At 33.4% G+C, this 12,553-nt stretch overlaps 1 protein-coding gene across 2 annotated transcripts; it reads left to right on the top strand.

Annotated features, from left to right (window-relative positions):
• Positions 1 to 2,826: 2,826 nt before the first annotated feature.
• Positions 2,827 to 12,549, top strand: PGLCT1 (plastidic glucose transporter 4-like). Of its 2 annotated transcripts, none has more exons than XM_004232295.5 (14): positions 2,827 to 3,107; positions 3,398 to 3,672; positions 4,679 to 4,793; positions 6,502 to 6,569; positions 6,830 to 6,962; positions 7,046 to 7,145; positions 7,243 to 7,355; positions 8,590 to 8,683; positions 8,799 to 8,952; positions 9,829 to 9,975; positions 10,055 to 10,128; positions 11,130 to 11,218; positions 11,389 to 11,503; positions 11,998 to 12,549. In XM_004232295.5, exons 2-14 carry the CDS (start codon positions 3,423 to 3,425, stop codon positions 12,178 to 12,180), a joined length of 1,635 nt encoding a protein of 544 aa, XP_004232343.1. In that variant the 5' UTR covers positions 2,827 to 3,107; positions 3,398 to 3,422; the 3' UTR covers positions 12,181 to 12,549. The 2 variants fall into 2 exon arrangements, with proteins under 2 accessions (XP_004232343.1, NP_001287654.1); NM_001300725.1 differs by having other exon boundaries at positions 2,846 to 3,053; positions 11,998 to 12,500.
• Positions 12,550 to 12,553: the final 4 nt, after the last annotated feature.

A 12,553-nucleotide genomic window follows, 5' to 3' on the forward strand; every position in this document is an offset into this window, starting at 1 on the left:
TCATCCCTAGACAAATTTACAGTGTCAATATTCTTTAAATTAATAAATATTATTTATTAATTAAATAATATCTCTACAAAATAATAATATTTTATAACTCCATCTATAGTAATTTAATAATTTTTTATTGTATCAGATAACTCTATTTATAAAGATGCTAGGATATATATGAAAAAACACCTAAACATTTTTGTCTTTATTAAAATCCATATTAGAGATTCATTGACTCTTAATCACTTTATTACCTGTAAACTACCTTCTTTGATGCATCCAAGGTTTTTCAACCTGACCTAATTGAGGGTTTAAAGTTCTATTCTATTACGACATTTCTTACTGTCTTTTAGCTCAAAACAACTCAATGATTTTATCTTTTTTTTCTTTAAATTTCTTTTTTTTTAAAAAAAAAAAGAAGTCTGTGGATGTTATTTAAGTTGCCGTGATGAATTATACTTTATCTCTATTATCTTAAAATATTTATTATAATAATATCTGTCAAAAATATTATTAAATACTATTTATCATATAAAAGTATTTTTTAAAATATTAAATTTAATAAAATCAAACGAGGAAAATATCGTGGGTACCTTTTCTTATGCCTATCAAAGCACGCTAGCTCTCTCTAATGTTTTCTCCCTTCGGGACTTGTTCCAAATTCTAAATTTTATTTAATAAACTGATAACAAGCAGTAACATTTATTTACTTGCGTTAATTTGCGTTTAATGTTGCTTGTATCTTGAAATTATATTTTACATATTTTTAATATCTTTTTATTATGAGTTAAAATTGAGTTTAATCGATTTAAGATTTATTAATTAGTTTTTGTTTTGAATCCTATTGATTTGACTTATAGGTTATTGATTTGTAAACATGTCAAACTATTATTAAATCATTTGTATATTGATTATTAATTGTAATTGATTTAGCCGATAAGATTTCATTGAGATTTTTCTAGATGACGATTTGTTACTAACAGACAAAATGAATCATGCACATGAGCTAACAAATATTAAAAGACGTCTTATAAAATCACAGAGAGTTTGAGGCAAAAGCATGCAATTAAATCCCAAGTAATAATTTTATACATTGAATAGTCTAAATATAATTATTAATTTACTATCAAATTATTAATAACTCGATCTAATTTTTTTAATCAAAAACTATTAAATCAATAACTCATAACCATTAAAGCAATAACTTTTTTCGATTGGAACTATTATATTCAATTCGATTTTGAATGACGTAGCTCAACCAACATTCCATTCATATTTTAATGTCACTCAGCTAACCGTTTAAATGCAAAGGCAATAGGCATATGAATAATGAGCGGGTTGGTAAAATATAAATGAGAATTGATAGCTCTACTTGGGTATGAATATGCTAGGTTACCTGTGCAAGTTTCAATAAAATTCTCAGTTAAAATTTCAATTCTTACTATAATATTCTCTTTTTTTTCCGGAAGATATCATTTCAAGTTCAATATTTATATTAGAATTTGATTAATTTAGATTTATATAATGTAGCAATCATTTAGATTTCTCTTATCAAAAAAAAAATCACATCCAAATTTTAAAGCCAAAATCTCTGATTAAAAAAAAAATAACTTCATTTATCACGCTACGTTTTTCTATGATACTACTTAATTAGATGAATCATAATTACAATTCCTCTTATAATAATAGTTGACTGCAACGAAAAGCTCATATATTAGCCACTTCAAAGTCAATTATGCACCACCACTAAATGCATTATTTTTCTTGTTAGAGCATGCAAATATCTTAGACATGAAGTTTTTATAATTCAATGAATTGACTATCTAAATTTTCAGTGAATTGACTATCTAAACTTTTAATTTATTGATAAAAGATTTTGATGTCGAGCTCACCTTTCTGTGAAATTGCATGATGGTATTTAAAGAAAATGGGAAAATCTAATCGATTAACTTTTATTATGTTTCTAATTATTAACATAACCAATTAACTAAATCAAAAAAATACAAACCAAAAAAAAAAATCAAATCAAATCAAACTTATTTTGGTTTAGATTAAATTATACTTCTTTAAAATTAAAAATAAAAAGTTTAAATCAAATAATATTCAATCAAATCGAAAAACTGAATACAAACACCTGGATAATAAGACTAAAGAATTACATTTTACTAAAAATGGACGCCAAAACTGAAGATTTATATGGTCCCGTATGTCTTGAATTAGTTCTACGGCCCATAGAATTAGCGGGCCGAGCCCTGGGCCACAGATGAGGTGTATAGAGCAGTTATTTAACAAGGAATAATGAGATTGTCAGAGAACAGGTCACGTGCGGGCCCGTCTAAATTGTAATGTAATCTCCCACGTAACCCAAATCTAATCTGCAATCCATCTGCATTCTATCCATAAAACTCTTCCTATTTTCTCTTCTAAGGAAAAAAATAATTAAATCTATGACTATTTATAATTTTTAATGACAAATATCGAAATCTTTTATTATTTTTAGAATTGTTTTCAACGGTAAATTCAATTTTTTATTAATGTTTTTATAAAAAATTAAGGTCATGTTATGTGATAGATTAAAATATTTATAAATTTAACTTTTCTAACCATACTTAAATACTATTACTTACATTAAGTACAAATTTATTTATGACATAAATATGCTAATTATTGAAAGTGTACATCATAGTTTTATGCTTTTGCATATTCTCTAAATAATAACTTATCATATACTCTCTCCGTCCTAACCTGATCTTAAATATTATCAAAATAAGCAAAAAAAAAAAAATAAATTAAATTTTATAATTTATAAATCAAAATATTACTTATTATTAGAATAGACAAAATAGAAAGAAACAATGCTAAGTTACTTTTTAAAATTATTGAATTGTCGATCAACTTCGTTGGTAAACTAGTAAGCGATCAGTTAATATAAAAAGTACGCGAACAGTTCTCTCCATCACAATTCTCTCAGCTCTCTTCGAATTCATCGAACCTCCCAATGCAAATTCTGCTGTAATTTTACGATAAAGCAACAAAGAAGAACATTCATCGAAGAGGATACAGTTAGCAACTCTATAATCTCTCACCTTCAACACTCTACTTTGCATAATTTCACTGTATTTATTCCACTTCTTGATTTGATTTTTTTTCCCATCATTTTCAATCTCGTTGCGATTTTGTTTGATTTCTTCATATAATCAGCTCTTTGGAATGCGAATTGAGACCTATTTTGCTTCAAATCTGTTGTTGACTTCCGATTTATGTCGAACTGTAGTGTGGATGATGAAATGAGACGGTGTTTCGATGATAGAGTAGTGTAGAGTGTGGGCGTTTTGTGTATTGCTTTATTTATTACTACTTTTTTTATGTTGTTGACTTTTCCGTTATATGTACCTTTTTTTCATAGGTGCTTAGCATAAAAGGCTTTCAAAATGCAAGCTTCAACTTTCACAGTCAAAGGCAACACAGCATTTGGCCTTCAAAATCGAAGGATTTTGCAAGGGGTTAGTGATTTGCGTAGTAGGACTTTAGCTGGTAAAAGTCTTCGGATGACGGGCAGTTGCTTCGGAGTAAGTATGGATTCTGCTTCAATGGGAATCGAACTTGGCCGTGCTAGGAGGACTGTTCAAAGTGTCTTCGGTTCGTCCGCGAAGGCCAGATCACACAGAGTTCGAGCTGCTGGTACATGTTTATATACTGATTCAACTTTATAGCTTGATACAGAGGATTTATATATAGAGAGAGGTATATTTTGTTGATTGTTTTGGGGGTGTGTAATTCCGAATTTCCTTATGCCGTGATAAAAATCTGTTTGGTATTGTTTTTAGAGTATGCACCTGTTTAGAGAGATGTAATTTTCTTCCTTAATGAGTTTAGGGTTAAGTTTAATCTTGTCTCAGTATATTGACTGTAGGATTCACTCTATTGGATTACAATGTGAGGAAATTCATTACTGTCTTCATTACAGATATTTTTGTGGTACTGTTCCACGCTGGTTTGGTTTCTGCTTTTGCATGCGAAGGAGTATTAAAATTCTGCTATTGTGCTAACATAAGGTGGCTAAAAACTGTTAACTGGTAGTCTGGAATTTCTGGTTCCCTTTTGTCTACTATGACAGTATATCACCACATTTGTGATTTGGTAAAGGGTAAAGGAAGGGGAGACTAGAAGTGGATAATAGTTGGGTGCGAAGTTGCTTTGGTACTGCACAACTGGCATGGGGGTATGGTTAGTTGTAATTTGGTGAGAATGGTCACTTAGGAATTGGACTGCATGCAGGTTCCAAGTGAGAAAGGACACATCCGGTGGATGGACATAGTGCTTGGACAATAGTAAAAGATTATTAACTTTTCTCATATGGGTGGGAACCAAGTGAAAAGTCTTTCTTTTTCTCTCTTACCTTTCTTAGTTCTGGATCTCATTTCCAGAAAAAACATGAACCTAAACTTCTCCTTTTCACCTGAGCTTTCTGTTCGAGTAGATAAATCTTAGATTTTATTTTTAAAAAAAGAACATTTTTCATTGTTTTGTCATGTGGATTAAGCATCAGCCGAGTATGTTGTTCAAAGAATACTATTGAAACTTAAATAAGCTGCAACTTGACTGCCTCTCTTTGGATAGGATAACAACAAAGGTCCTGCATGATGCATGAAACTTACTAACAAGGGCGTCTATTGTTGCGTGGCAGGAGAGGATATTGAGGATGCAGCACCTCTCAAAGTTCAAGGCCAATCATCTGGATCAGTACTTCCCTATGTGGGTGTAGCTTGTCTGGCAGCAATTTTATTTGGATATCACCTAGGGTATGACATTATATGATTGAAGAACATTCATTTACTGGTATTTTATCTTACATATGTTATCATAATTGCCTGAGTCTAAGGGGGGTGGGTATTCAGTTCTTCAGTTAGGTTTTTCGGTTTTTTAATAGTGTAAACCGAAATACTGAACCAAACTACTTTGGTTTGGTTCGGTTCAATTCAATTTTTAAAATTTGTTTTTTTGGGTATTTATGAAGAATGTCAACAATAAGAAACAATAAATATATCTCGCGAATAAATTAGAAAAATGTCAACTATGTCGTCCCAACGCAAAGACAACTAATGTAGGCTTGTTTGATTTATATAGATATAAAGCCACATCATTAATTTTCTAAAAAATTAATTTATGAATGTTTTCATAGTTTCGTCCGTAACATAATTAGATATCTTCTTTTTGATCCAAAATGAAGCCAGTGATTTCTATCCACACTATGTTCAGTAAATCTTAAAATTAATGAAATAAAATACACAAAAAATAATTGTCTATTTTGGTTATTGTCAAGAGGAGTAGTAACTTATCAAGTCCCCTTCAGCTAATTTGCAAAAATATGCTCTTCATCCTTACTTTGTTCATCAGCTTGGGGCAGAGGAACACTGAAGTGACTTGCAAAATGACTTTGAGAGCGATCATTCAACCAGCTGAACTGGAAAGTGGTTGAATCGGTGAATGTGCATGTATATAAACAAAACAAAAGAGAAGTCTTTTGGTTTAGTCATTTTCTTCTTTTTATTTGAGAAACCAAATAAAAGCAAATTATAAAAAAATTAACTTATATTATTAAACTTTGGTTCTTCGGAGCACCGAAATACTGAATCCTAAAACAGAGAACCAAACCAAAAGAACTGAAGAACCGAATCACTTTTGTTCGGTTTTTGGTAATTATGCCCACCTCATCGTGTCTCTCCATCAACATGTTTATGCATTTCATAGGTATGTCCACAGGTTTATTCTGTTTTACAGACTAGTTGGAATTAGACTATTAATGCTGGTTTGGACCCAAACCTTAACCAATGAAAGTGCAATCATAGTATTTGCTTAGTTGGTCCTGGTTGCCAGCTCAACTGTTTGATTGGATAAGCTAAATATTTGTTGATTCTATATTTTGTTTTCTCATGAATGAAACTCAAAGTTTTGTTTGTAGTTTGCATTCCCTATCAATTTTCTGAATTTTCTTCTCACCAAGAACTGAAGTTTGTTTTATATAAATAAGAAATTGGGCCTAAAAAGAGAGGCAAACAACTTTCAGAACTTTAAAGTAGGCCCTGATACCTTTTTAATAACAACTTACTGAAAATATGGCGAAGTTGAATGATAAAAGTTGCTTCTTAATAAAGTTGACATAACTCTTGGAGAATCCACCGAAAGCGGAATGTGACAGTTCACAGTTATTATGGGTTAGGGGAGTGTTTCTACCACCATACTTTAGAAAGTGAATAATAGATGAATTAGTTCAGTTTTGGTTACCTGTCTGCTCAATCTTTGGGTCAGACTGGACCAAACATTTCTTTATTTTGAAACTGGTAACAAACTAGACCAAACATTTCTTGTTCAGGCATTTTCTAAATTCTAAGCCATAAGCATTTTTAGTTCAGGTACATAAACATTCCAAGCCCTGCAGTTTATCCATGTAACCCTCTGTTTTATATTGTGCTATTAAGTTCCATGATAACCGTCATTTTTCTGGTTCAGGGTGGTGAATGGTGCCCTTGAGTACCTAGCTAAGGATCTTGGGATTGCCGAGAACACTGTTATACAAGGCAAGTTTTATTGGATGGTTTTTTATGTGAAATATAGCTTTAATTGATTACTATCCTATTTTTCTGGTTTCTGAGCTGCTGGAGAAAGGGTCAGCTTTTTATGAAGCCTTTGCTCTGTCACAGAGTTGATGTTTTGGCTATGTTGGGTTAAAAGATCTTTTGGAAGCCTTGTTCAGATGTCCTATTTCTTACAGTTCACTTCCTTTGGTTAATTATCTAGATATAGGTGGACCAATCTTTTATTTGATTTCTTTTGTTAGGATGGATTGTTAGCACAGTTCTTGCTGGTGCCTTTGTTGGTTCATTTACTGGTGGAGCTCTGGCTGATAAATTTGGCCGAACAAAGACATTTATATTGGATGCAATTCCACTTTCAGTTGGTGCGTTTCTATGGTATGTACCTTACCATAGTCAGAGATACAATATCAGGTCAATACCATTGATACAAGCATCTAATATGATGTCAAAACTTTCAGTACCACTGCCCAGAGTGTTCAGGCTATGATCATTGGACGCTTACTTACTGGAATTGGCATTGGCATCTCATCTGCTATTGTGCCACTTTACATATCTGAGGTGTATATCTCACTCAAAGTTACATCACCTTTTTAGACAGTATTCAAAGGTTGTACTTTCGTGTTTCATAGCATCCTAACAAACTTTCGGTGCTTAGATCTCACCCACGGAAATTCGCGGCACACTGGGAACGGTCAATCAGCTATTCATTTGCATTGGAATTCTTGTTGCACTAGTGGCTGGATTGCCTTTGTCTGGAAATCCTTCATGGTAATTTCTCATTACGTATGCTCATAGCAGAAAACAATTTAGAGTTTTGTAACTTTTAAATGATTGGTACATGATTTTATCCGAAGGCCTTTCAAAAGATTTTGGCAAAAGAAGATTCCAACAAGATGTCATGAATGGTTTTATCTAGACCTGATTAGTCCAGAACCAATAGGGTACCCATTTGGTGGTCCTAACATAATTCTGGAGTAGTTTGAGATTAAAGTGGTGGTAGATGTCAGAATTTAGCACCTTGGTGCCTAATTCCCTAGTCTGCTTATTTTTTCGTTTTTTGTAGTACATGAATCTTCTATTAATAATTTACAACTTAAATACAATTATCACTTTAGTTGAATTACTGGTGTATTTCTCTAATTTCATACAGTGGTGAGGTGAGGTCAGTTAAGCTTAAGTTTATTTATTCGGTTCTTTGATGAAAGTTGTAGATGTCTTTGTTTGCCCTTATATAAGCTACCTGGCAGAGTTCAATTGTTTTAAAATTAATTAAGTACTCAGGTTTGCTTATTATCTATTTTCTTCAATCTTTAAAAGTTTTACATTGATTTTATGATTTTTTTTTCATCAGGGAATTTCATTGTGACTTGAGTTTGTTTGTCCTTGAGAAATAATTTGAAGTAAAATGATTAATGTTTAATTTCTATTAGGAGTGTTGTACTCCAGCTTTTGGGTTCTAAAGCAAATAGCAATACTCTGTTTCTGTAGTTTTGACATTTAGTATCCTTTTCAATGTCCCAGATGCCAAAACTGTTCATGCTTAGGGAATATTTTCTCTAATCAACCGTTTTGATTGTATTGGAAAGAACTATAGGGAATATTTTCTCTAATCAACTTTGTTTATGCTATTGGGAAGAATTAAAATCATGTTGTGTACCTTGACTTTTAACTTTTCTAATTGACGCCAGAGCAAGTGGGACCTCACAGGATTACCCCTTCATGTTATTTGATTTACTTATTTGCTTGTTTCTGGGTTTATTGCTTATTCTACTTCCATATCTCTCATCTGCCGTTTGAATGACTACTATGTCTTATTGGCATTTCTAGATGATACTTTTCCATCTAACTTGTTCACAAATGATTAAGGTACTACAACTAGTAGTTGCCAGACTTCAGAAACTCTAACGAGCATGGAATTTCCCAACCTTCGCAGTTTTCGTGTTAATGCTTAAATATTTGTGTTTAAATCCATTAAGTTACATGTCTCCATTTCATATGTCAGGTGGAGAACAATGTTTGGTCTCGCACTTATTCCATCTGTTTTACTTGCAATAGGAATGGTATTTTCTCCCGAAAGTCCTCGGTGGCTCTATCAGGTTTCTCATGAGATCTTTCTTTTCTAGTTTGAAATCTTCATTATGGATATCCTGTCTACAGCTACAATCTATGTCAGAGACTTTTTGTCTTAAACTATCCAATTCTATCTTGCAGCAAGGGAGAATATCTGAAGCTGAGACATCTATTAAAAGGCTATATGGTAAAGAAAAAGTTGCTGAGGTTATGGGTGATTTGGAAGCTTCTGCCCAGGGTTCTTCAGAACCAGATGCTGGGTGGCTTGATCTATTTAGTAGCCGTTATAGGAAAGGTATATCTTTGATCATCAGTATTCTAGATAATAAATATTGATGATGCATGTCTTATGCGTCTAAAGCTCAGTTCTTATATCCTTAGGTCCAACACTTCCCTATATATTGTTTAAGAACAAATTTAAATTTCTTTTCCTTTGGGTGTTATCATACGCCATCATTATTAGGAATTTCGGATAGTGGTGTGTAGTTTTGCTCTTGCTGCAATAAAGAAAATCATGTCAATTATTTTCCTTAAGTTCCAAAATCTTGATAATCACCAAAGCATAGAGTTTTGTCTGGTACGTGTTCCCATTTTACTTTTTAATCAACTTTGTTTGTTATTATTATTCTTTATTTTTTTATTGGTCCAAATACGTAGAACAATGAGAGATACTTTGAAGATAAGTTAAGTCCATTCATGATGTGAAATGGAATTGCATAGTTTCTCTATTTTTTGGTGTAAAGAGAATTGTATAGAGGAAGTAGATGATCTTATAGATTTTTAACGTATTGTAAATCTAGAGTCCATATCTTTCTGTAAAAAATTTTTGGAGCCAGGCCAGCATATCCTTAATGCTGAGGACAGCATACCCTTAATGTTGAGGATTATAATAGTACCAATTTCAAATAAATAAATAAATTTGTAACCTTCATAATTTTCCTGCTTGGAAGAGAACTGTTACTTACAATTTAATTTGCTCTACAAATAATAAAAGCCTGTCTGATTTTTGCTTGTGAGCACATATTTCTCTACTTGAGTGTTTTCTTAATATGCTATTATCAGTCTATGGTCACTCATTCCATCATTCCAAATATATGTGATATTTTGAGCTCCTGATATTTCTGTACCATGTTGTACAACCAAAATGGTCTAATTGTTGTCGTCATTGCAGTTGTTAGCATTGGTGCAGCTATGTTCTTTTTGCAGCAGTTGGCTGGGATAAATGCAGTTGTCTATTATTCCACTGCCGTGTTCCGAAGCGCTGGAATTACATCTGATGTAGCAGCCAGTGCTCTGGTTGGAGCAGCCAACGTCTTTGGTTAGTTTTCTCCTCAAGGTTTTTGGTAACATCTATGGCTATAGAATATATTTTACTAATTGTATACGTATTCATCCAGGGACAACGGTGGCATCCTCTTTGATGGACAAACAAGGAAGGAAGAGTCTCTTGCTCATAAGCTATACTGGAATGGTAAGTCATTTTTAGTCCTAGATGGAGTTTACTATGTCGAAGAAAATTTACAACTTGCAACTGAATTGAGGTTAATCCTTTGAGAAATATGTGATATTTTCACTTTTAGGTGATTAATTACACATATGTATTCTATTTGAAGGTTTTAGTAGGCATTTGGATGCACAAACACATGTATATGCATATGAAAAGACAGCAAAATATTCATGGGAAAAGAAACAAGCAAATATATGCTTGTTAAATGACCTTGTATTTCCAGAAATTCTATCTATCTCTAGCACTAGCAAGTAGCAAAGCCATATCCTGTTATAATGTGATGCAAATCATTTACGCAGTAGAGATTGAAAACCTAAACCTTGCCTAGAGCAATACCTTAAAATCACTTGCTTGAAGGTTAGCGTAGATGAATATTACAAAGGTTGATCACTTTCTATGTTAAAATTTTCCAAATGAAGTGATTTTCTGAGAATTTGTGAAACTTTCTGAAGAGTACTTTTGGAAAAAATTCCATTCAATAATTATTATTACAGAAGATCATTTCTGGAAAAGTTTAAGTATCTTTTATCATTTAGACAAGTTTCATTATGAAAAAATCAAATTAGGGAGTGTGTGTAATATCTAAACCAGATGTAATATCTAAACCAGAAGAGAAGTTAGTGGTATAAAGGTAAATTTGAAGGGAGTTCTTTGAAATATTCCCCAACTATAATCATCAAGCAGAGAGAATTCCAACATGAAGCTCTTTGGGATAGCTTGCCTGAGACTTTCACCATCTTATCCTAATTATCTTTGGCAGTTGAACTCATGCTCTTATGCATCCAGTTGCATCCAGTTGTCAATGCTTAGATGGTCCCTTAGCTGCAACCCAGGCATGCGTATGATGAGCCTGAGGGCACATTATGTGTTTATTGTCCTGATTTTTGGCTTGTTTCCGACTTGATATATTTTTAGCTTGTTCTATCCATTTTGTTTCCGATTCTCATCGTATTCTCTTTTCACAGGCTGCATCAATGATGTTGCTTTCCTTGTCATTCACTTGGAAGGTCCTGACTCCATATTCTGGCACACTGGCTGTTCTTGGTACTGTCCTGTAAGTATCACGTGCTTCCCTGCTGGTTGGATCGTTACTTCCTTTTTTCCACCGAAGCAATTTCTTCCGTTTAGGCCAGCTTCTTTTTCACCTATGTCAATGCAAATGATTTTTTTTTGTAACAAATTGAATGAAATATATATATTTTCTGGCTACGTTTTTGTCTGCAGCTATGTGTTGTCCTTTTCACTTGGTGCTGGTCCTGTGCCTGCTCTTCTACTTCCAGAAATATTTGCTTCCAGAATTAGGGCAAAAGCAGTGGCTCTCTCTTTGGGGGTACATTGGGTGAGTTTGCGCTTGGAAACCGTAGTACCCTTTTTGCTGCTAACTGTCTATGTTTCCTTGCTTTTTTTTTTTTTGGGTGGGGGTGGGGGGTGGGGGGTGGGGAAGGAATAAAAGGCTATAACTACATCATTTATGGCGTTCCATGATTAACTGGAAGCAAACTGTTATGCCAAATTCCTAAAATCGCAATAAGCTGAAATGTGTGCTGACAGAATATGCTCATATGTCTTTTGAGCATGTTTCTCAATGCCACGCCTCTTGGGTAACATGACATGTGAGGGTGCTCATATTGTTTACTTCTTTTGTTTGAGAAGTATTTTTTGCTTTTGATTGGTACTATGTTCCCGGCATGAGCTTTAGAAAGATAACTATGAAAAGGTAGGAATTGATTTATTGCCCTTCATTGTGGTGGTATTTGCAGCACTGTGAGATTAATTGAAGGCTCATTCACTCCATGTTTACTTTGTTTCTAACTCGTATTTCTCCTTGAACAGATAATGAACTTCTTTATTGGCCTGTACTTCTTGAGCATTGTAACTAAATTTGGTATCAGTACGGTGTACATGGGATTTGCACTCTCTTGTCTTGTTGCTGTCGTATATATAACTGGTAACGTCGTGGAGACAAAGGGGCGGTCACTGGAGGAGATAGAACGTGAGTTAAGTCCAGCAATTTGAGTGGTACCGCATGAACAGCTGAGAGTAATTTCAGCTTCCGCCTTCCAGTGGGTCTGGATTTTGAAGAGATTCTCCGGGTCCTGACTGGAGTTGTATCACTTACCTTCAGCTATCTCTTTGATTTTCTTACACACCGGCTTCATGAATCATGGGACATTGTAAAAACATGCAACTGTTATGGAAGATGATCCGCGTATAATTGAGTATTTCGGAACTCATCTTCAGCTGTTAATTATTATGGAATGCAGTTAAACCGTAGGTGTGCAAGATGATAATCATGTATTTATCACTTCCATCTACCCGTATGAATTGGTAATTAATTTTCGTAGCGTAAATCAGGAAATGCAATGATGGTAAAGATTCTATTTGCATC

This window comes from Solanum lycopersicum, chromosome 2 (genome assembly GCF_036512215.1).
Source record: "Solanum lycopersicum chromosome 2, SLM_r2.1".
In the NCBI taxonomy this organism is placed as follows: Eukaryota; Viridiplantae; Streptophyta; class Magnoliopsida; order Solanales; family Solanaceae; genus Solanum; species Solanum lycopersicum.